Source organism: Blennius ocellaris (genome assembly GCF_963422515.1).
Source record: "Blennius ocellaris genome assembly, chromosome: 9".
In the NCBI taxonomy this organism is placed as follows: domain Eukaryota; kingdom Metazoa; phylum Chordata; class Actinopteri; order Blenniiformes; family Blenniidae; genus Blennius; species Blennius ocellaris.
This window is the reverse complement of record NC_137658.1, coordinates 14,860,758-14,881,303: the sequence shown is the minus strand read 5'-3', so window position 1 is coordinate 14,881,303 and position 20,546 is coordinate 14,860,758. Positions and strand designations below refer to the sequence as shown.

Sequence of the window (20,546 nt, the reverse complement as noted above, 5' to 3'; positions counted from 1 at the left end):
CTGAATATACCTGCAACCTACTGCCGAGCCTTTCAGCTCCTGCAGTCAAGTCTGCATTCATACCTCTGTCATGCCTCTGACACTGGTCAATGAAAGGCGATTCTTTGTCTTTTTCTTCCTCTCTAAACAGACCAAATAAGCTCAGGGATCATGGGAACTGGCTGAGAGCCGTGTTTGTATGTCAGTGTGTGTGTGTGTGTGTGTGTGTGTGTGTGTGTGTGTGTGTGTGTGTGTGTGTGTGTGTGTAGAAGGCTTGAGGGATGAGGAGGATTCACTCTACACGAGTTAATGAATTTTGCTGTGATGATATTCAAAAGCAGGATGATCCCAGCTGGGATTAACAACTATATGGTGGTAATTTTACTCCATGAGAGGGAGCGAGAGAGGCCCGGGTGTGGGTTGGGAAGGAGAATAATCTCCTGGAGCGTGCACATAACTGAGTGAAAAATTACAAGACTTTCAATTAGAGTCGGCGGGCCAGTGCATATTCAACATCACAGTGGGGGCCTATGCATGAATACTAAGATGAAGTACTTCGAGAGCCTAAATGCATCGTGTCAAAGCACTGACATGACGTAAATAGTTTCATTTCATGATTACATAAAGCTAATCAAATTAATGAGTGAGCAATTTTTTTTTTTTTTTTCACATTCAAGTTTGGATTGATTCTGTTTTACGTTGGCGATTTGAACCCAGCTCCTGCCACCTTTGAGCTACATCTGACAAGCTTTGAAAAATTCATGAGATGATCGTTTGGTGCCGCGTGTCCTCGCCTGTACCTTGCACCACAGTGTACGAGGCCTCCACAGAAGACAAGTTGGTGATGACCGTGACATCGTCGTCCCTGCTCGAGCTCTCAATGTCAATGTTGATGGAGCGCTCGATCTCGCGGTGGAGGCTCGTCACCATGCCAGTGGGGTATGTCACATTGGTCAGGCGTCCCTCACTGTCGTACCTGGGAGGGGGAAGATCGCCACGAATGAGGTTGGGAAGGGAAGGACAGGTGCGTGCTTGTGCGACATGGAGGCTGCAACATGTGCAGGCATATGAAACAAGCAGACACAAAGTCAGCTCAACTGACGCCAACTGATTGTAGCTGTAAAAACCTGGCACCAGGGGGCAGCATTACACCATTGAGAAAAGCCAGAAAAAAAAAAAAAAGACAGCACAACATGATGAAGCTAAATTTTTTCAACAGAAAGAAGAGGAATGGAACTATACAGTAACATATATTCTGACATATTGCTTACTGGTAAAATGTGGTCCATCCCGTCTCATCAGCTTTGGTGGCCAGGAGGCCTCTGTTCCCGCTGTAGCCCATCAAAGCCACCTCCTGGCCCAGTGCAGACACACTGCGAAGCCCCCCAGTGGGGTCCAGTCCCAGCGTCACCACTTGATTCTCGGGCAGCAACACCAGTCTGAGCAAGCCAGCTCCTCCTCCTTGGCCTAATCCATCCCTCCTCACCTTCACGGTGTTGTTGCAGTTGTCCACGAGCGTGGTCAGCTCGCCGTCCGGTCCATAGGTGAAGTTGTAAAGCGGCTCCCCGGTCACTAAGCTAATTGTCTGGATGTGAAGCCCCTCCCCATTGAAGACGTACAGCTCCTGCTCCCTTGGCGATGCCACTTCATACTGCGCCGATCCTCCATATCCCACACTGGAGAGGGCAGGGCCGGGCCGGTTCGCCCGCACGGCTCTGATGCGTATGTTGTTGAGGTCTGCGATGAACAGCGTCCCATCAGGGGACACAGCCAAGGATGTGGGAGAGTTCAGGCCGGCGTCCGGTGCATAGCCATCATCCCCGTAAAAACAGTTGCAGTTGACGTCATTCTTGCAGTCGCAGTCCGAGGCGGCACCGGCCAGGAGAGAGATTTCTCCATTAGTGCTCACCTTAAAAAACAGAGAGAAGTGATGAGGCTGGGAAAGAATTTCAAGTTCACCACCACCAGAAGCAAAAATGATTTGAAGACTGGAGATGTGAAAGAAATATATAAACAAATTGACCATAAATTAAGAAATTAATTTCAAAAGCTACACAATGTTTAAAATTCCTATACGCCTCATACCTGTCTCACTCGGTTGATCTTTTTCTCATCGGTCTCGGCGATGTACAGGATGCCAGTGTGGGACAGCGCAATAGCTGTGGCACTCTCCAGGGCAGCATGAATAGCCAACTTACTGAGGCTGTAGTCAATGCCCGGCACTTGGCAATGCATAGGCCGACCCGCTATGATGCTCACCTTGACAAAACAACAGGGACCGGTACGTTAACAATCAAGCAACAACAGTGCAGGAATCATAACGGGGGATTTAAACCAAAGTGATACTTAGGAAACTTTCCAAAACATAGTTCAATTGTAAAAAGGAGAATATTTTTAGAACTAATTAATCAGTAATTTTGCCACCAAGGCTGAACTTGAAAAACTATTGCAAGAATTTGAACATTTTACTTCTAAATTGGCTTGAGAGAAGTTAATTGGGGCAAAATCTTGTCAAAACCCTACAGTGAGTGTCCACCCCAGGGGTGCAGTGGTAAATCAGGCATGTAGTACAGACCTGGTGGTTCTCTGTGATGCGTAAGATGACATTGTTTTCCAGGACGTAGAGGGAGTTGTCCATTGGGTTCACTGCTAAGTCCGTAGGCCACTCCAGACGCACCTGGTGAGCAGATAGAGGAGTCACACGCGGGACAAAATCTATGTCTTTGAAAATATGCCAAAGGTTCAGACAAGTACGTTCCTCATTTTTTTAAGTGACTGCAGCAGTGCTCACTTTCTTTTGATTCATTCATTTATCCATTGACTCTTTAATCTCTCTCTAAATCAGTCTCTGTGTGACCCCATTTTCTGGCTCCTGTCCACCGACTTATCATGGCTCAGCACTAAAGGGGCTCTCTTTAGATCATCATCTGTCACACCGTCACCCCCTTTTGTCTCTTCTTCACCCCCACCTGGCTGACGTCCATGCTTGCGTCGCAGCTCAGCGGCCGCACGGCGGTCAGATCGTTGGCCCCCAGCAGAGTCGAGATGATGCCGTTCTGGTCCACCTTGCGGATCATGGTGGCATCCACAAAGTACATGAGCCCGTTTTTATCCACGGCGATACCTGTCAGTGTGAAGACGGAAACCGTGACTGACGACTCATAAGTCAAACACTGCAGGCAACCCACGGACACTTTTAGTCAATTAAACGTCACTCTCTCCTCCGCTGAAAACTAATAGCAGCCCTGGCAGCCGAACTGCTCAATGCCTCATCGAATGAGAGGGAACACAGTGATGGAGAGGGCACTGAACTGTTGAGGAGTGTTGGTTTTGGGATGAGTCATCGGGATGCAGAGCTCAGCTCACGCACCTCTCACAGGGAAATTGTCGACTGCGAGCAGATTTTCTGGAATGGCAAATGATCTGACGTGATCTTCTTTCTTTCCTGACCTCCTTTCTTGAGAATCCCACCTTTTTTACACGTTAGTCTTACTTTTTTTTTTTTTTTTTTTTACTAGCGGGGTGGTGTCAGCTTTGTCGTTCTAAGAAGCAGAAGGCATTTGGTGAGGTGTGATTGTTCAAGGCAACTGCTCCCCAAAATAACTGCAAGATGCGCTGAGATACAAAACAACAGATGGAGGATAGAGCGAAGGCCACAGAGTAAATGAGGGAGGGATAAAGGGAAAGCAGGAAGGGTTTGAGGAAGAGGGGAACCGGGCAGAGGGAGGGCGATCGGATGTTTGCTGGCTGACTCTACGACAGGTACAAAGACAATTGGCAGCTCACTGTCTTCTCCAGGGCACGCACGCACACACACAAAGGGCGTATACATCCCTACATGTACACACACCCTACATGTGTGACTGATGGGAAATGTGACAGTGTGACATCTTTGACAGTTTGGTGTCACAGTGCTCTAAGATCCAATGATCCATAAAAATAATCTCATTTTAAGTTTAACATTAACCTGGTTTATGACCTCTTTCTGTCTCTGTCTTGCTTTAGTTCAGTCACACAATAGGCATATTATAAAAATAAAGAAGGATTTCTCACAGGTTTTCAATGTATGTGCCGCAGAGCAGTTCATAGAGTGAGTATCACAAGTGCTATTACCGTTACACTTTTGAAACAGAAATTAATTTAAACTCATTAAAATTAAGATAACAGTGAAGTGTGCTTTTGAGCGTCGTCCCCATGAGTGGCTCACCTTTGGGGCTCATGAGTGTAGCTTCAGTGGCCTTGCCGCCATCGCCGCATCGTTCGTCAAAGGGCAGGCACTGCTCGCCCGTCCCAGCCACCACCTCGGCATTGTCCGACAGCAGCCGACCACCCGTTAATGAGCGAACGCGGTATATTCTCCTGGAGTTGGTGTCTGAGATGAACAGTGCCCCAGATACCGGATCCACCGCCAGGAAGTACTTGTGTGTTGGGTTATTACTGAGGGGACAAAAAGAGGCAATAATACATAGCTTGAGTTTATATTTTCAATTAATAGTTTTGGGAGTTGCTGCTGGTACTTGTACGTTCATGGAAAACTTTTAGTTTGTCCTCTTAAGGGTCTTTACCTGTGTCTGAAGTCTTTGTTCCTTTAAGGGGAAGAGGCGGGAGAGAGGCACAACAAGACAAATGTTAATTCACACAATCTGTGCAGAGCAACCTACAGAGAGCAACACAACACTGGCTGTAGTGTGAAAAGCAAAATTTAAAGATGTGTAAAAACACCCCGGAGAAATGGTATCTTGTGCTGGGTATTTTTCTACTTCAGTCTTGCTATCCCCAGTGTCTCACCTCGCATCCTTTATCCAACATGTTATATGTGTTAAAAACAGCTAGTCTTTAAACTACTGTTCCTTCTTCTGACTTCAACCTTTACCAGCTCCTTTCTGTGCACTATTTTCCACCAGATAAAGAAACCTCTTCAACTCTGTCTTTTATTTCAATCTGTATGACTGATTTGGTGTTTTTACCTCAATTCCAGGATGCTTGTTGTGTTCATGGATGGATAAACCCGGCGTACAAAGTTGAGGTCCCCGACATAAAGGCTGCCGTCGATGCCCATCGCCAAAGCGACTGGTGCCAGCAGCTTGTTGCCATCTGCGAGGCCGTTGCAGCTCGGGCAGGAGATGCTACGCCGCCGACCATTCCCCATCACGCTGGTTGTCACAGGGGGCTGCTCTGTCACGAAAATGTTTTCACCGCTGCCTTTGTGAAGAATGCCTGGGCAAAAGGAAAGATGAAGAGAACAGGACAGAATGTTAAAAATTGGCATTACTCCAGTGGATCTTTGGTAAAGCTGTAGAGTGCCTGAAGAGTCATGGTGAGTGTGACTCTTCCCGAATAAGATGACTTCTTCACACGGTTGGATTAACTGGTGGCTTGAATTAAATTGAACATACTTATCAGACAAAGAAAATACTGTATAATCACCATGAAATACTCCAAACAAACCCACTCTATATGCTCTGGAAAAGTGTGTACACAACATTACGTTTATAACATAACCAATACCAAGACATATAAGAAAAAACAGGCATATTTGCAGGACACAGATACAGATACAAATGTGGTAAAGTGAACTTTTTCCGGTGAGAGCGCATGTGTGTGTGTGAGTACACACATTTTTTTTCATGGTTCTGGAAGTGGGATTTTGGGAATGAGTTAAGTCCTTGTATGGCTGCTGGGTAAAAGCTGCATTTGAGGCTTGAGGTGCTGTAATTCTTGGACTTGCATCGTCTTCCAGAGGGCAGCTGCGTCAATTGGCTGTCTGTTTATGACTGTGTGTGTGTGTGAGAGTGTGTGTTTGTGAGAACCCTGGAACTAGTGATCTGTCAAGGGTGCACCTTGGCTCTCACACAATGCCTGCCGAGATCGCTCCCAGGGACTCTAGTCTGGGTGAAGTAATAGAAAATGGATGGATAGATGACTGGATGGATAAAGCCACTGATGAAAAAACTGTTCATATCTTCTCCTTTTGTGTTGTGAAAATTAAAGCACCCGCCTCAGTAACTGAAGCTCCTGCTTGTTTGTTGGCGCACAATTCTAATGCATGAGGAAGTCAGACGAGGTGAGACAACACAAGTTCTTCCTGTGAAAATCAGGTAAAAAGAGGTGGCGCGCATATGTGAACCACAGGAAGTGCAATTTGGTCTACACAGTAGCAGGTTTTGTGAGACATACCGTACTGTAAACCTGCTGCTCATGGGGAACTCGATAAAAGTAAACTCGAAGGAAAAGCGGAGAAAAACAGTACTCGTTTGTTTTCAGATGAAAATTTTACACGTACCACTCCGGGTATTGAGTATATGGTGCTTGTCCAGTGACCAGCCACCCAGGTTGGTGGGGTCCAGCTCGTAGCCCTGCAGAATGGCCGTCCTCTTCTCCCACAGGATGAGACTGGCACATGACTCGTACTCGTATCCCACCGACACTACAGTTTGGAAAAGTGTGGAGGAGAGGAGAGAAAATTAGGAGGGGGGAAAAAAAAGCCTCCAAAAAACAAGAGTATGACAAAAAGAGCAAATAGCTGCGAAAGAAGCGTCGCAAAAAGAAATACATCAAAGAATATTCTCTTAAATTAATTTCAGCTGTGAAGGGTGTGATACACTGTGAAGCTAGTTAGCACTTGTACTACAACCTGCACTCGCACCTAACTAACACTCTCACGCGGTGCAAAATCAATTAAAAACCTTGTTAATTAGGCCTTTGAACTTGAAGGCCACCCAGATTAGACAATGAAAACTGAGCAGGTGGGGGTGATTTTACTGCCGAAGCGCTTGTCCATAGCAGCTGCTTTGAAACAAACATACAGTATAATTAATGGATATGGAGTTTAGGTCAGGCGCATATATGCATCAAGACTATTCATAGACTGCGGGTATGAGCTGGAATTTATTGTACAGGATACCTGTAATTGTTCTGTTGTGTTTCTACTTGTTAAACGAAAAAGTGTGCTAACACATCATCTCCCACTCGAGTCACAGCGAGAGTGCTGCCGCCAGCACATTTTCAGCTTCACTACAAACTGTAAAGTACTATACCTGTCTGTGGATCTATGGTTAGCAAAACATAACCTCATAATAAACCATTTACACAACTATATTCTTTGGAAAATGTAAAATTGTAATGGCTCGGGGTGGGCTTTCAGGGATCTGTTGAGCGAATGCAATTCTCCGAACAGGATGCCCCTCATGATTTCAGCCTGCACTCAAGCCCCAGATGTCCACTGCATCTGTGGCCTGACAGCGCTGTTTGGATGACAGCATCTGTGAGCGACTGTGACAGCGGAGTGTAATAGCACTGAGGCTCCCCTGGACTCCTGCTTGCTGCTCCAGTAGTTAACTGCTAACTCACCCTGATGGCTAATAACCCTTCACCACAGCTACGGGTGGCTGACTGAACCAAACGCAGCTTCAGTGAAAAATAGACGTACAAAAAAAAAAAAAAAAAAGCACTTTACTGCGGCCATACTGTGAAGTGGATCCAAGCTGGCTTTCTGGTGTATTATCTCTCCTCCAGACTCCCTAATTAGCCTCTCTCCCTCTGTCATAGCCTGTGCTGCCTTCGTGGTAAAGTGTCCGATCTATTTTGCGAGAGCAAGGCTGCGAGAAAAATGTTCTATGCCCGCCAGCACAGCTTCTCCTTCATCCATCGCTTGCACTCACCAACAGCTTCTGAGAGACCGTAGACCCTCTGCCCATATGCATCTGTCTTGTCCCAGATGTAGGTGTACGCCAAGTTGGGAGAGGCATGGAACCACTTCTGGAAGAGGTGGCCCTCCACAGCGACCATCAGGTGAACCTTCAGCAAGCCCATGGACACCACTGCTGGGGTCATGGTCACCTTGAGCAGGGAGCGGTAGCCCTGGGTCCTTGAGCTTAGGTAGCATAGCTTTAAACTTGAGCCAGGCACCTCGATCTGCTCATGCAGCACCTGGAAGACAAAGAGAGGATGACAGGAGAAAAGGATTAGGGGGATTAGAGAGAGAGGGTGTAATGGGGGTCACGCTTCCACTGATGGCTGAAGGACAAGAAATGGTGAAAAAACAATGGTCGAAATAAAGAAATAGGAAAGAGGGGGGAAAATGGGAGGAGGGACTATGGGAGCGGAAGGAGGAGGAGAACGACAAAAGACAGGCATATAGGAGAGTGGGAAGAGAGGGAGGGAACCAGAAAGAAGATTAGCCGGCTGCCAGAGGTCAGTGGTACTGCACCTGTGTCTCCGGTATGATGGGTTTCTCCCCTGGCTTGGAGCTGAAGAAGGAGGAGAGAGGGGATGCAATCACAAGAGGGTCAGGCCTGACGAAGCCGCTCAGGTCACAGCCTGGGATCGTGTTCTCTTCTGTCTTAAGCACCAGAGTGTCCATAGCATAAAACTGGCTCCAGGGCAGCCACACGGTGCGCTCCTGGCTCAGGAAGGGGGCACGCTCGAACCGCAGAGTCAGTGATGCACCGCCATTAGCTATCAGGTCAAACCTGGAGAGGTTCGTGAGAAGAGGATGGCAATGAGGTACAGATGGGGAGTGCTCTGGTGGATGATCAGTTACTTAAAACACTTCTTCTGCTTCAGGACTAATACAACAACAAAACTCCTGAAATGAAAACTTCAACATTGCTTATTAAGGCGCAGCGTACTTGTAAGGTAATAACAACCGTTTCTAGAAGGCATGTCTAGACAAAAGTTTGGTCTGAAAGATAAATACAATGTTAGAGCACTTGCTTTAGAGAAGAAGTGATTGTGTTGTCTTTTAACCTTTTGTCCGTTAGCAGCAGTGGGTTAATGATTAGACGAGGCAAAGGTTACATACATGACTGTCTGGAAACGCTGTGGACAAGAGCATCGAGCAAGTGGGAAGAAAATAGCACTCAACAAGACAAAACCAGGCCAGACAGGGACACCACAAACTGCTAACTGCCTCTGAAATACAAAGTCACTTAAATGTTACTCGAAAGTCAGACATTTCTGTGAGAGGATTCTGCAAAAAAAAAGAAAAAAAAGGCTTGATAAGACCGGTAGCAGAACAGAGACAGAAGACACAGAAACTGCATGTTTAATGAGTAGAGGTGAGTCTGCAGATCCAGAGAATCAAATTTTCAAGCAGCATGTTAGGTATGTCAGTCTGACTTAAATCCAATATAACTTGTGAGGAGGAAATTGGACAGAGGAGTCCAATCAAAGTTCCCAAACTGGAATCGCTGCAGAGGAAGTAGAAAGCTGTGTGAGATAAGTTAATTAAATGTGTTTTTAAAGTGCCCATCAATGGAATCGATATAAACTGTTAATTTCTGTGAAAAAAGAATGTATAAAGAAGGTTATTGAATGAGGACCAAAAAAATTAATTAGCGTTGAAATCATTCACATTCATTCACATTCATTCAAGTCACTGCAATTTGCATACAATTTTGAAGAATCTACTTCAGAACAAGTCACTTTTATAAGCCAGAGTCCTGTTGATCTTGGTAAATGAATTCACATCATAGTTGTTGGAAATTCTGGTCGACAGCCTAGAATTTTTAAAGGGATCCTTCAATCTAATCTAATCTAATCTAATCTAATCTAATCTAATCTAATCTAATCTAATCTAATCTAATCTAATCTAGATAACCTGTGTGGTGAGGTAGTTTCCGAGTTTCAGCAAGGAATGCTGGGGAGCTGTTGTACATACATTCCGTCCTGCCGTGTCAGCGTGTATCCGTAGTGTGGATAGTTGACAAAAGACACGTTCACCCCCACCAGAGGGGTTCCATCTGTAGTCAACACCTGACCCCGGATTAGAGATGCCAAGCTGGAAGAAGACAGAAGAGACAGAGTGAGCGAGTGAAAGCCAATGTATCAAGCCCGTCTTCCCACCCATCCATCATCTGATTTGATTAATCTCTTCATCTTTCAATCATCTAATTTGCCCATTCATTTATGTCTGTGGTCCTCCACCACTCATTAATTAGAAACAATCAGCAGCCCCCACCACCGAGATGAGCCGGCGTCAATCATGTAAACAAACCGTGACAGCCTGGCTCCCTACGTGTGAATGCTTGTGTATGGTCGAATGTCGGACCGCTTGCAACCTGGAGAATTGATGCACATAGAATAACATTTAAATTTTTCAGGGTAACATCACTTTGATGAGTTATTTCCTTTGAAACATCTGATGTCGGCATGTGTAAATATATGCAGACAAAAATCAGCACCCTGGACAGCGCTTCACAGCTCGCCTGAATCTGCAGGGGATCTTGGCGTGCCTGTCTTCGGCTTTGGGATTTGTTAAGGTCTTGGCGAGCTTTGCCGACCATTCCCAAGTCTTTTTGATATTTGTGTTGCTAAATCTAAAGATAGGATATTTTCCATGCCACCCGTTTCCTCGCTTAAATGTCAAATCTTCTAAAAGCAAAAAAGTGGTTACCAGCCACAGGCATGTGCAATCATTTTTTTTTCTCATGACATTTTTCTATTCTATCCATAAATGATGGATGCTCTTATCCTGCGTTAATTACCATCTTCTAGATCGTGTCAACTGTGTGGACGAAAATCTATACATCAAAAGAAACTTCAGCACAAGCTGTTTTTCTTCTTCCCGAGAAAGGCTGACCCATCCGTCAGTCAGCCATGAACTCATTACTCATGAATTCATCATGTTAAATCAAGTTAGTTAATATCTAATACCTGGTGTGATTTTGATCAGTAGAGGTAATGCAATGATCCATCTTTTTATCTCTTTTCCAGGAAGATTTGCGGAAATATAGTGGAGAATTTAACATTAATAATCAAAGCCATTATTTTATAGAAAGACATTATATCTCACCAGACAAGTGAAATGCTGGATGTTAATGCTGGACTTTGATTTGAAATCAAACAGGAAAAACAGAATACACTGAGGTTTTGCTCTGTCTACTGTCCGGTATGGACACTTACTAGCTTCCAGGCAGCGAATATCACCTTTTTTTGTATTGTCTTATACAAAATCAAATTGTTGTGCTGGATTCTTGAAATTGACTGCATTGACCACAATGAGGATGAGGACATAGGAATCAAATCACCACTGACAAGGTTGTTCAGTATGCATACTTGTCAATAATATAACTCCTCGACTTGAGATTGCAGAAAAACAGAGCATAGCATCCATATATTATTCATTGCAGTGCCCCCCCAGACCTCCTTCAGGATCACCATCCAATCAGAAACAAGATTCACCAGCGTGTCAAACATTCGTAACATGAGCTTCTGAGGATGATCAATAATAAATCAATATTGAATTCCTGCCAGATATTGACAAATGGTCACATTTTTGAAACATTTTCACACACAAGCTCAAAATAAATCCATTCAATCCAGTTGTAAAAAGATTGTGAGGAATACAGCAGATTGAAATACACCAAGATTGCTCAATTGAATGCATTTTATCTTTATGCCGCTCTCATCTGAAACCGAGCACAAGAATAAGATTAAACACTTTGTGGCTTAGGTGTTTGAAATCTGTGTAGTTTACTCAGCTCGTCAATCCTAATCTGATAGATTTTAAGTGTCAGAAGTGCTTAAAAAAAAAAAAAAAAAAAAAGAGTAGTCAGCACAGTGTAATTAGACGGAGGTGTTTTTTCCTGCCTTACCTGGAGTTGAATGGGTTTTCCCCAGGAATGATATGGGTGCTGTCGCGTCCCACGAGCATCTTGACGCGGTCGTAGAAGGAGCGGACTCGGGGCAGGGACATGGGGCTCTGCTGGATGACCTGCAGAGGGTCCCGGGAGCCCCTGCACAGGGGACTGTTCTGACAGGGGCTCTGAATGCAGCAGTCGGGATCCATGCAGTCTGTGAGTCCATCTGATAGAGGCGAGAGAGACCAAAGATGAGGTGCTGGTGTAAGAACAGTGAGGCGGAAAAAAATCATAAATATAAAAATTGCCCCAACTTCTTCCTTTCTCGATTTAATATTTTGATAATCTTTCAAAGAGGAAAGTTTAATTTTGCACTCTCCTCTCAGGAGACCTGTATCTATTCTATTTGTTGTTTGATTCATTTCCCTGTCCTTCTATATTCTTATTTCTTTTCCAGAAGGTACTCAGAAGTAAAGCCTGAATTATGCAACACTTTCACTCCGAGATTTCCACAGCCTGGCGCTAAATTCACCTCCTTCATTGTCCTTGTTGTCAGCACAGGAGGTCTCCATTGCAACACTGCAGCCGGGTCCCCTCCAGCCCGTCTGACATTCACAGTGCCAACTCTGCTGGCCCATGGTGCACTGGCCGTTCCCGTTACACAAGTTAGGGCAGCCATCTGCGCGAAGAAGACAGGAGGGGGTAAGGGGGGATTGGGAGGTGAGGAGGAAGGGTGAAAAAAAAAAGAAAGGGGATAGAAACGATGTTTGTTTGTTTGTATCATTACAGACACTAAGACACACACGCACGCACGCACGCACTCACACACACACACACACACACACACACACACACACACACACACACACACACACACACACACACACACACACACACACACACACACACACACACACACACACACACACACACACACACACACACTGTCTCTCTCGCTCTCACACCAACATGCTCATGTGGTCATGATAGATCAATGAGTCTCACTCGGGTTAATAACCACCTGCCGGTAGCAAACTGTCAGTGTTGATTGTTCAAGAATCAATTTAAATCAGCAGGTCGGTTTGCACGCACACCTTTCCATCTTTGTGTCTCAGTGCCTGAGGGATGGCTGCAAATGTGTGTGTGTGTGTGTGTATGGATGTGGGTGTGTGCGCGAGCACGCGGGTGGATAGATCACTTTATTCACGTACTGGATCGAGCCCCACTCGATCATCTCTCTGTTTCTCTCTCTCTCTCTGTTTCTCTCTCTCTCTCTCTCTCTCTCTCTCTCTCTCTCTCTCTCTCTCTCTCTCTCTCTCTCTCTCTCTCTCTCTCTCTCTCACGATTCAGTGTAGGTAATGGGATTCTGATGGCCTGAGAGTAATGCTTTCTCATGAGAGAATGAGATTATGTCTGACTGTGTGTGTGTGTGTGTGTGTGGTTGCAGTCTATGAACTAATAAACCTTTCCTTTAGCTTATGCAAAAAAACCCTACTAGAATCTGAGGCCCTGGAGCCAAGGAAGTTCTGTAACTAGCATAGCAAGGGCACTCTCAACTCCACAGTGACTTAAAGGCAAAGAGTGGATAAGCGAATTTGCAATTATAGAGGACAGGACCTTTTTTTTTTTTTTTTTGAGCCGTTATCTGGTAACTTTTGATTGCTAGTATTACTAAAGAAAGTTTAAACTACTTTTTTCCTTTTTTGCAGAGGAGGATTGATCTCAGCCTTATATTTTGGTTTGACTATACCAGCAGTCGGTTATCTTCACTTGACCAGTGGCGAGTCACACCTGATGCGTCAGTGCCTTTAAAACACGACCGAACATATTGCATCTTGTTTACTTAGGAAAACCAAAACTCCAATGTTTTTTGGTTTAATAAGCTGATAGGTGTGGGACTAATTGTTGACTGGCGGCACTGACTTCCTGGAGCCTCTTTACAGCACGGTTGCCAAGGAACCAGCAGAGACACCAGGAAGTTATTGTGCTTAGCCAAGAAAAAGTCCCATGTATAACCCCCCCCCCCCCCATCAGACACAAACATGCTGGTATTACACTTTGGACGGAGCCGGACAAACACTTTTACCCCCCTGTTCCTCGTCTTTATGCTAATCTGAGCTAAGAGGCTGCCGGTTACAGCTTCACTCTGAAAAGACAGATATAAGACAGTATCAGTTTTCTCATTTAATTCCTGGCAAGATTTCATGAAAAGAATAATTTATTTTGTAAGATTAACCCCTTTATTAGAACCAATCTGTGAAACACTCCAAGAAAAAAAAATGGGTTTGCTTTTGAAAATGTGAAATTTGACTTTTAAGAAGTCTAATTGAGAATTTCTATCATACATGGGGAGAAGGAAGAACTGGGAGCCGTCTCTTTCTGGGGAAAAAAAATTGGTCCCTGCTGATGTTTCATTTGCCGATAATGACCGATATATAATATCTGCCAGTAATTTAATGCTTTTTGTCATTTTTTCAATGCAATAAAGCCCATAGCATAATAACTTTTTAAAAGTGTAATAAGATATTTGATCTATTATCATAATAACATTTTACTAATAACATGATAAGTTATTAGATGATTGAAGTAGTATTAAACTATCCGTTCAAAATGTAACAAATGCAGCTAAAAATGTTATAATGCATAAATAGTGCTATATTCCTTGAAAGTAACTTTGATAATAATTTTTGCAGTTTTTGTGCAGTTTGCTTATGAAAAAAACCCACTATTCTATTGGATGTTAAAAACCATGCAATCTTTATTGATCTATGTGATTTTGATGCACCTGGGCAAATAATATCACGACATGTGATGGATTGTCCCTTTCAACAATGACATGGTTTTCATCATCTCCTCATTTCAAAACAAGGTCTTAACTCCTGGCCCGTCTTACCATTTTGCCGTGTTCCTCTAAATCGCACCTCTCCAACTTTAACGCAAGATTGTGCATTTGTCACATTATAATCTATCAAACGGGGGGTGGGTGGAGGGGGGGGGGGGGGGGGGGGGGTGGAAGGCATGATGACACACAATGACAATGTTTTTCTCCAGCAGCACAAGGAGCCCCAAACAAACTTGTCACAGTGATTTCCTCTTCAATAAATGAGGGTGCGGGATGCAACAGTCTTAAGTCTGCCCACAGGAGATGGAGGCATAGACAGGGGGTTGACTGATAAAACAATACGTGCATGCACGAGAGTCACTCACACGCCACTCGCGCGCATGGACACTCACGCACACAGTCAGCGTGATGCACCCTGGGGATACGACCTGACATTTCTCACTCAGCAGCGGCGTGGCGACACCGAGTGAGGAAGGACAAAATAACCCACGGAGAGATTATGAATATGAAATGCTTTTCACTGGGTCCTGCTCAGTAGATTAATGAACATATTTTCACTCAAGTTGCACTGTAGGATTTTGCCCTCTAACAAATCGCTGCATCAATAAAGCCATGCATTATGAATACAGATAGTGCAATCTAAACCGTGGCAGCAGCTAAATTAACAGGCATTTCACCCCGATTGGCATTTTATCATGTGCCTTCACCGCCAGGCGACGAGGGAAAAGTCAACAAAGGACTTAAAGAGAGAGAGTGCGCCATCTTTATATTGGGGGGGGGGGGGCCTGCGTGGGTAGAAGCAGAGAAGCTTAACAACGTTTTTCAGCTCAACAAGAGGAATCAAATCAAAGGTTTTATCTTTAATTATTACCATTTTCTGCATCAGGGGACTGCTCATAATGCTGTATTAACAGTCAAGCTGGAATAGATTGTCCCCAAGTATTGAGCTCAGGGAACAAAGGCAGTTAGCAGTGATTGCCTGTTAAATGGAGTTGCCATTTAAAGCAGCCAAATACTTATGAAGCGCCCGGACAGGACAATCCATAGTGGGCATTGATTGGCTTGCCTGGGCAAGCCGGCATGGGGCTCCTCTCTCTTTAATGCCAGGGCCCAGTCGATACCCCCTCATACTAACTAGAATAAAGTGGAATTTCAGAAACTATCAAGTCCACCCTCCCCAGTAATGTAGTTGGACTCTGATGAAATCCCCTTAAAAAGGAGAAGAAATTGCCTTGGGTTATGGGTCAGCACACACACTCCTGGGTAGTATGCTGTGTCTCTGGGTGTGGATGGCAGGGTATATGACTAGATAGATAATGGGTAAGGCTCCAAGGACGAAAGGCAGAGAGACGGGGAGAGAAGGTGTGAGACGTGCAAAAATAGAGAAAGAGACGAGACTGAGAATGACGTATAGAAGAGAAACTAAGTTAAGATATGGTACTAAAAGTTCACCATTTTCCCTTTTCCTCCTATATTCAGATCTGTCTCCTCTAAAGGTCATAAAGTAAAGGTCGTGATCATAAATCCTCTGCTTATAGATGAACCAGATCACTGTGCACTTCCTCAAATAAGCAACCAATCATCGACTCCCTCTTTTCTTAACAAGCTTCCTTGGAAATTACATTGATTGCTTTCTCCCACATTGTACTTTGACCTGCCCCTCTGCTTTCGTTGGCTCCATCTGTTCTTCTTTTTTCCCTCCACCCGCTCTGTCTCTTACTCTCTCTTTAACCCTGCAATTTACCTTTTTTCTCTGGGCTGGCTCTTCATAAAACAATGAGAGCTATTCCATTAAGCGCAGAGGGTGAGAGGACACTCTCAACGGTGCTCCGGGGACCTGTACTGTCAGGCAATCTGTGCCGCTCCGTGCAACCTGACAGAGGTTCAGCTGCAGGGCTATCTATTAAGCATTCTTGTTGTGCGTGTGAGACAAGTCACCCCGGACCTGCGCCCGTCCTCTTGTTTGCAACGATGTCTTAACCTTAGCTGTTATTCTGTTTATCTCTGCGTGATCTCACTGAAGTGTATTCTATTTCTTGGCTTATGTAGGCAGGGAGGCATGAGTTTAATGAAAAGAAAGGAAATCAGGAATTGTGACTCGCCAAGTCACGCACGCAAAAATCAAACACACACATGTGCACACAGAGAATAAATTCATCAGCCACTCAACCATGGCCACAGCCATTGCCACAAATACCCAAATGTAAACACACACACAGTTAACAGCTCTGTATTATATATTTTTTTGACACCACATTAAGGCTTTGCATCAGTGGCCTATGAAATTCACCAATTAACTCAAAAGTTCTTTACAACTTTCATTATTTTCTCCTTGTGTGAAGCAGCCGTGTTTACCGCAGGACATGACCGGAATGCCGGAGTGTTGTGTGTTTGTGTTTTTCAGGTCCCACATTGGAAATATTGAGAGGAAACACACGCATGCACCACCACACATTCACAGCACAGCCCCTCAACACTGCTGATACCACACTGGGCTCTACAGTGACCCCACCACACATCGAAGGCTCAATGACAGCTAACCCCTGCTGCAGTGCACTGCTGTAAATGGGAGTGCACCACGTGGAGGGAGTCATCATTGAGGCTGGCGCCCTAGTCTATGGACAGATAGCACCACAGAGTCTATAGAGCCAAGCCAGGCCAAAACCCACAAATGCAGCAGCTAGCTTCTACCACCACAGGCTAAGAAACAAAACACTAGAGTCAGATACGGTACCTGCTTTGTCAACCATGCTCCCATGGTCTGCAGTGGGAGAAAATGTGCAAAAGGTAAGAGATGGGGAGAGTTGTTGTTTTTTTTTTCTTTTTTGTAAATAAATGCAAGCAACATCATGCAGAGCTGAAATGAATAACAGGCAAGCTGAGATAAGTTAACACTGAGTGTCTGGTGCTAGTGAAGTGTGCTTTGCGCCAATCTGAGGCCTGACAACTCTTTCATCTTTGGCTGATGTTGCAGTCAAAGCTGCCCTACTTTCTGATGGGGGAAATAGGGAGATCATAAACTGCTATTCCCCTGTGCATATGTATGTGCTGGTGCGTGTGGGTAGGTGTAGATGTGCGTGTATTTTGGTGTTTGTGTATCAGATTGCAATCACAGTGCTACTGGTGACAAGGAAATGAGACTTTGTGTCTCAAAGCACTGCCGGTGAATCAAAGGGATCTGGCACTCATCCATCCGAAGTGACAGTGATGTCAATATGAGACAGTGATTGACGGACAAAAAAACACTCATTCACACACACACGCACGCACCCACACTGGCACGACTGTGCGCATGCACACACACATAAACAAAGTGAGAGTTATTTTTTGATCACAGTGAGGTGAAGAGTTTTGCCTTTCATCACAGAACTTTGGTGTTTCAAAGGCCATGAAAAAGTAAGACTCCTGGGGTATGCAGTTGAGAGGCAGCCTAAAAACAGCTAAACCCCACTCTTTTGTAATCCTCCCACCCCCACTTCTAAGAAGTTTGCTCCTCTTTCCTGTGCTCTCCCACCTTCTACGTCAGCCCCCTCCTTCAATTCCCCATGGCCTCCCTTTTTACCCTCCACCTCTCCTTTTTTCAAATCTCTTTAAAAAAGTAAAAGCTGCCAGCTTAGGTCTTACTGTGTGCTGGTGTTTCTGTGCACACCCACGTGTTGACACACAGACACAGATCAAACACACCCCCTAGACCTCAAACAGACGCACATCACACAGAGACACACTCTCACCGATGGTGCAGTGCTCTCCGTTCCATCCCTGGTGACACTGGCACTTCCCATCCTTGCAGGTGCCATGTTTGATGCAGAGCGGGTTGCACACGCGTTGGTCGCAGCCCGCGCCAGTCCAGCCTTCCTCGCAGCGGCAGGCTCCGCCCATGCAGACTCCATGGGTTCCACAGTCCACCGAGCATACCTCTGAATGAAGCAAGAGAGATCTGTGTCACAAATGATTGTTTGTAGCTGAAAGTGTATGCAATCTTGGCTTATTTATTGCCTTATACATAGTTGACTGTTTTTTCCTTTACATATACAAGCTGCAGAAAGTTCACTTGAAGGCATTCATTCATCAATCTTGAGATTATTAAAGCAGAAGTAATGGTGTGTTCATGAGTAACTGGGACCGAGCAAATATCACTATCCAAGAGTGGGAAGTTTCTGAGAAGTGGGCTAATATTATGCCAGAGAGAGAATTAGCATTTGCACATGATGCATTTAGTAATAAACCAACTGCATCCCAGTTTAAAAATAAATACAGCCACCCTTCATTAGCCTACATCAATCTACACAGTTATCATTCTAACTGCATGTATAGAATGGCTGTTCACGGAGGAGACTGCATTTATAAGGTCATTTTATTTGAGTGTTGACTTATATGATGATGTGGTGACCACATTTGTTTTTTTTTTACTCAGCCGTTGTCAAAGTGTGGGAGGATAATCCCCCGTACAAGGCTTGAACCACATTGTGCTTTGCTTAGTTTAACATCAAGAGGTAATTTACTGTTGCATTTCTTAATCTTTCCTCACATTCTAAGATTACAATTAGTAATTGCTTTTGAAATCCACAAGGGATTAAAAGCATAACTCCTTTCTTTTCTGTTATAATTTGAAATCTGGAAATCTAGATCTTTGTATGTACAACAGCTTATTTCATTTTTTTTTTTAATTTGTCACAAATTCAGAAAAAAAACCAATTGCTGGTAAAAGCCTGACCCCCACTTTTTATGTGTTGTTGCGCTCCCCTGAAGCTCTCCGCTGCCCCCCCTCCCCCCGGAGGGGCTGCCCAACACTTTGAGAACCAGTGGACTAAGTTGTTCACTATTCCACGTTGTTATATCTCAACTGGGAAATCTCGATTTTCCCTACTGGTAACTTTCCAAGTTTCTAGCTGCATTAACTGGAACCAACTGGAAATGACAGGATCCTATCTGTAGAATAGAATCAGAATCTGATTTAAAGACCCTGAAAGTCAAGCTCTGCTGTTTCCTCTGCCTGTTAAACTGTGTGCTGTCATCACACTAAGATCGAAGGCGCTCTCTGGAGGCCTTTCAAAAGATAGGCTGTGGATGCCTTTGAGCCATGGAAGGGATTTAAAAAAAAAGAATCTCCAAATAATTTGAAATAGGTTATTACTCACCAAATGACCTGCAGGTGGTACAGATTTCAAACAACTTTTGATTTCTCAAAGGACTCATTGCAACAGCAAGTCCAGCTCAAGAGCAGGCCATTTGATGAAGTCCAAAATGTTCTTTTCTTTTTTGGTTTACCGTAAATTCATTCACAGCATCTGCAGCGAGCTGCTATAATTGTTGGCGTCATAACACATGGATCTCGGAATGAAAAAAAAAAAAAAAAAAAAGTTCATTCTCAAAGCTATTTAAAAATTTTTTTGTTTTGATATCACTTTAGTCTGGTTTTGAATCAAGCACATATTCTTTAAAAATAAAAGACACTGGAAAATGTCCTTGAGATTTACTCATGCATTTCTTGTCTCACTGTGATTAAAGATATTTTCATCGGCAGAAGAGACAGATTTAAATGTATTTTTAAAACCCAGGTGAAGAGGAGTTCACAAAACTAAGATCACACAGCCTTAGTTTATTGTTGACAACTGTGAGGCTACAGAGACAGGAAAGTGAAAATAAAGTAGGATGGCCCTCATATACAAGTCTGCAACAGTTACACCTGTTAAACACTTATTGCCATGAAGCATGGTTTACTTTACAGTTTCATTTTGCCTTCACTACATTTAGTTTACATCCATTTCTCAAAACTGTCTTGATAATAACAATGACGGAAGAATATTAGTTTTACATTCCACTTGGAAAAAAGGCTTAACCTGAGCCTTTTTTTTTTTAAATCACAATTTTAAGCCAAAAAACATGCTTATTATTTTTTTTCGGAAAATGACAGACAAGTTCAAATTACCACAGCGAGCGCAAAAAGACAGTACATTAAGCTGCTAAGCAATCAAATCCAAATTACGCAAATCACAATCCTCCATCATGCACCTTTAATTAAAATCAGTGATTATAGTTTTGTGACGCCCGGGTTTATTTCCCCATCCTCCATTACAGTCGCTGTCTGGAAAGCTGGGGATGTTGCAGGCAGAGACAGTGCATGTGGTGAGATGTGACAATAG

General features: G+C 44.1%; 1 protein-coding gene across 1 annotated transcript in view; it reads right to left on the bottom strand.

The window, feature by feature from the left end:
* Nucleotides 1-20,546, bottom strand: part of tenm2a (teneurin transmembrane protein 2a) — a gene marked incomplete at its 5' end in the record, with an annotated part of 179,522 nt that overhangs the window by 8,240 nt on the left and 150,736 nt on the right. Inside the window, 15 exons of the mRNA XM_080502497.1 lie at nucleotides 780-955; nucleotides 1,251-1,888; nucleotides 2,065-2,238; nucleotides 2,555-2,656; nucleotides 2,949-3,103; nucleotides 4,187-4,416; nucleotides 4,545-4,565; nucleotides 4,947-5,196; nucleotides 6,263-6,406; nucleotides 7,641-7,908; nucleotides 8,189-8,450; nucleotides 9,641-9,760; nucleotides 11,577-11,787; nucleotides 12,094-12,240; nucleotides 18,135-18,320. Of these exons, the coding sequence (XP_080358623.1) occupies nucleotides 780-955; nucleotides 1,251-1,888; nucleotides 2,065-2,238; nucleotides 2,555-2,656; nucleotides 2,949-3,103; nucleotides 4,187-4,416; nucleotides 4,545-4,565; nucleotides 4,947-5,196; nucleotides 6,263-6,406; nucleotides 7,641-7,908; nucleotides 8,189-8,450; nucleotides 9,641-9,760; nucleotides 11,577-11,787; nucleotides 12,094-12,240; nucleotides 18,135-18,320 (3,084 nt within the window). The remainder of the gene's footprint in view (nucleotides 1-779; nucleotides 956-1,250; nucleotides 1,889-2,064; nucleotides 2,239-2,554; nucleotides 2,657-2,948; nucleotides 3,104-4,186; nucleotides 4,417-4,544; nucleotides 4,566-4,946; nucleotides 5,197-6,262; nucleotides 6,407-7,640; nucleotides 7,909-8,188; nucleotides 8,451-9,640; nucleotides 9,761-11,576; nucleotides 11,788-12,093; nucleotides 12,241-18,134; nucleotides 18,321-20,546) is intronic.